At 14.8% G+C, this 2,500-nt stretch overlaps 2 protein-coding genes across 2 annotated transcripts in view; one reads left to right on the top strand and one right to left on the bottom strand.

The window, feature by feature from the left end:
* PADL01_1308000 (60S ribosomal protein L24,putative) overlaps positions 1-412 on the bottom strand; it is a gene marked incomplete at both ends in the record, with an annotated part of 1,146 nt that extends 734 nt beyond the window's left edge. Inside the window, 2 exons of the mRNA XM_028683607.1 lie at positions 1-86; positions 233-412. The exon at positions 1-86 is cut by the window's left edge and continues 64 nt beyond it. Of these exons, the coding sequence (XP_028539768.1) occupies positions 1-86; positions 233-412 (266 nt within the window). The remainder of the gene's footprint in view (positions 87-232) is intronic.
* Positions 413-1,880: 1,468 nt separating this feature from the next.
* PADL01_1307800 (conserved Plasmodium protein, unknown function) overlaps positions 1,881-2,500 on the top strand; it is a gene marked incomplete at both ends in the record, with an annotated part of 1,080 nt that continues 460 nt past the window's right edge. The window contains one exon of the mRNA XM_028683606.1: positions 1,881-2,500. This exon is cut by the window's right edge and continues 460 nt beyond it. Coding sequence (XP_028539767.1) covers positions 1,881-2,500 — 620 coding nt within the window.

The following is a 2,500-nucleotide window of genomic DNA, read 5'->3' as shown; positions in this document are numbered from 1 at the left end:
ACAGCCTTTTGAATTTTTATAGTTTTCTTATATCTCCTTCTTTGAGTTGTTTCAACTTTGGTTTTTTTATTATTTCTTCTCCACGTCTAAAATAAATATAAAGTTAAATATATTTCATGTGATAAAACATGGGGACATATATATCAGTGTACATAAAATGAAAATATAAATATATATATAAATATATATATATATATATACATATATATATATTTTTAATTTATATTTTTACTTGTGTCCATCTCAGTTTAGCTGCCTTCTTTTTTTGTAAAGCTAAAGAAGCAAATTTTGAAGATAAATAAAAATAAACCTTTCCATCTCTTGCTATATATTTCTGACCTCTTCCTGGATATATTCTGTATTCGCTAAAAGAACAGGCTTCAGTTTTTACAGTAGTTTTAATTGATGACATTTTATATATCTTCTTATCTTTAAAAAAAATAAAAAAAAAAAAAACAAAAACCTTTAAACTATATAAAAAAATATATAAAAAAATATGATATATTTTTATATATGCTATAAATATCTTCTCTTTTTTTTTTTTTTTTTTTTCTTTATATGACTTTCTTTTTATATACATATATATATATTTGTAACATTTGTGTTCTTTAATTTATTTATTTCATTTATTACCTTTTAGTTTTACTATTTAAGATATATTTTTTTTATCCAAAAAAAAAACTTAAAATAAATCAATATATATAAAAATATATATATTTATATATGTATATTATAAACAAATTTTATTTATTTCTTTGTTTATTTTTTATTTTTTATTTATAAATTTCATTCTGATTTTTTCATTCAATATAATATAAATTAACCTTAATTTCAATTTTTTTTTTTTTTTTTTTTTTTTTATACTCATATGAATAATATTATGTATTAATTATATGTGAGGAATGAAAATTATTATTTTACATATATATATAAAATATTATATATATAAAATATCATATATATAAAATATCATATATATATAATAATGTATATAAAATTTAATAATTTTTTGTATACATATATTATAAATATATATATATATATATATATATATATATATAATCCTATACATCATATGTATATTATATATTATATACATATATAATATTTTAGCCTTCACTTTGATCCCTATATTTTTTATGGGTTAATAAAATATATATAATATATAATATTATATATAATATTTTTATATGCTTTGTTTTTATTTTTTTCCTTTGTTATCATTATTATAAAAAAATATACATTTATGTTTTTTTTTAAATATATTTTAATATTTTTTATTTTTTATCAAAATCCCTTTTTTTAAGTATTTTTTTTATTAATGAATATATAAGAATTATATATTTTTAAAAAATTATATCACTTGAATTTATTTATATTCCCTCATATATTATATAATTTATATATAATAACAGCATAATATAATAGAAGGGAATACAAATAAAATGTTATTTATAAAATAAAAAAAAAAAATTAAAAGATCAATAACATCATTTGTTATATATATATATATATATATATGTATATTTATTAATTTATTTGTTTAAAGAATTAAAATATTTTTAAATACATAAAAAAAATATGTTTTATTAAATTTTTTAAATATTATTATTTTAAATTTTTTTGTATCAATTAATTTATTTTATTTAAATTATTATTATTTCTTCTTTTTTGGTTGCACTAATTGTGAAATATATATATGTATATATGTTTAAAAATGTATTATTTTAAATATCTTCATATATATTTATATATTGAAGATCTGTAATAATACATATATATTATATAACCATATGATATATATGTAGATACAATTATATATATATATATTGATATATATATTGATATATATATTATTTATTTTATTTTTATTTTTTATGATGACATTTTTTTCGTGGGTAAAAAAAGACGACAGCGAGATCGAAGAGAAATTAAAAAAAAAACTTGATGAGGGTAGCATAAAATATTCAGATATTAAAAGTATTGAAAAAGATTTAGAATTATTTCGATCTTTAAATTTTGACAATTTAAATTATCATGGAGACAAATGTATATTAGCTCGAGAATTTATAATAATATATATATCAACTTATAAAAAACATATAGAACAGTGTAAAATAGAGAATATGGAAATAATAATAAAAACTATAAAAAGAACAATTTTGAGTGTAAATAATTTAATATGTAATATTAATGAACAGATCTTAAAATGTTTTAGCATGATAAGAAATTTATATAATGATATATTAAAATTTAAAAATGTTTATATAAATGATTATTGTTTATTTTGTATTATTGAAGGGATATTAAATATATTAAATGATGATAAGATGCATGAATCTAATTCATCTATATGGGGTATATCTGCTTTATTATCATTAATAATAACAAATTATAAAAAAGCATATTTTATTTATAAAGGATTAATATCATATAAATGTATGTATACAATTCCTTTATTTATAAATAATACAACAGAAATGAATACACCCAATAATAA

This window comes from Plasmodium sp. gorilla clade G2, assembly GCF_900097015.1.
Source record: "Plasmodium sp. gorilla clade G2 genome assembly, chromosome: 13".
Classification (NCBI taxonomy): Eukaryota; Apicomplexa; class Aconoidasida; order Haemosporida; family Plasmodiidae; genus Plasmodium; species Plasmodium adleri (nom. inval.).
The sequence above is the reverse complement of the archived record's forward strand: the minus strand, read 5'-3'. Positions and strand labels throughout refer to the sequence as shown.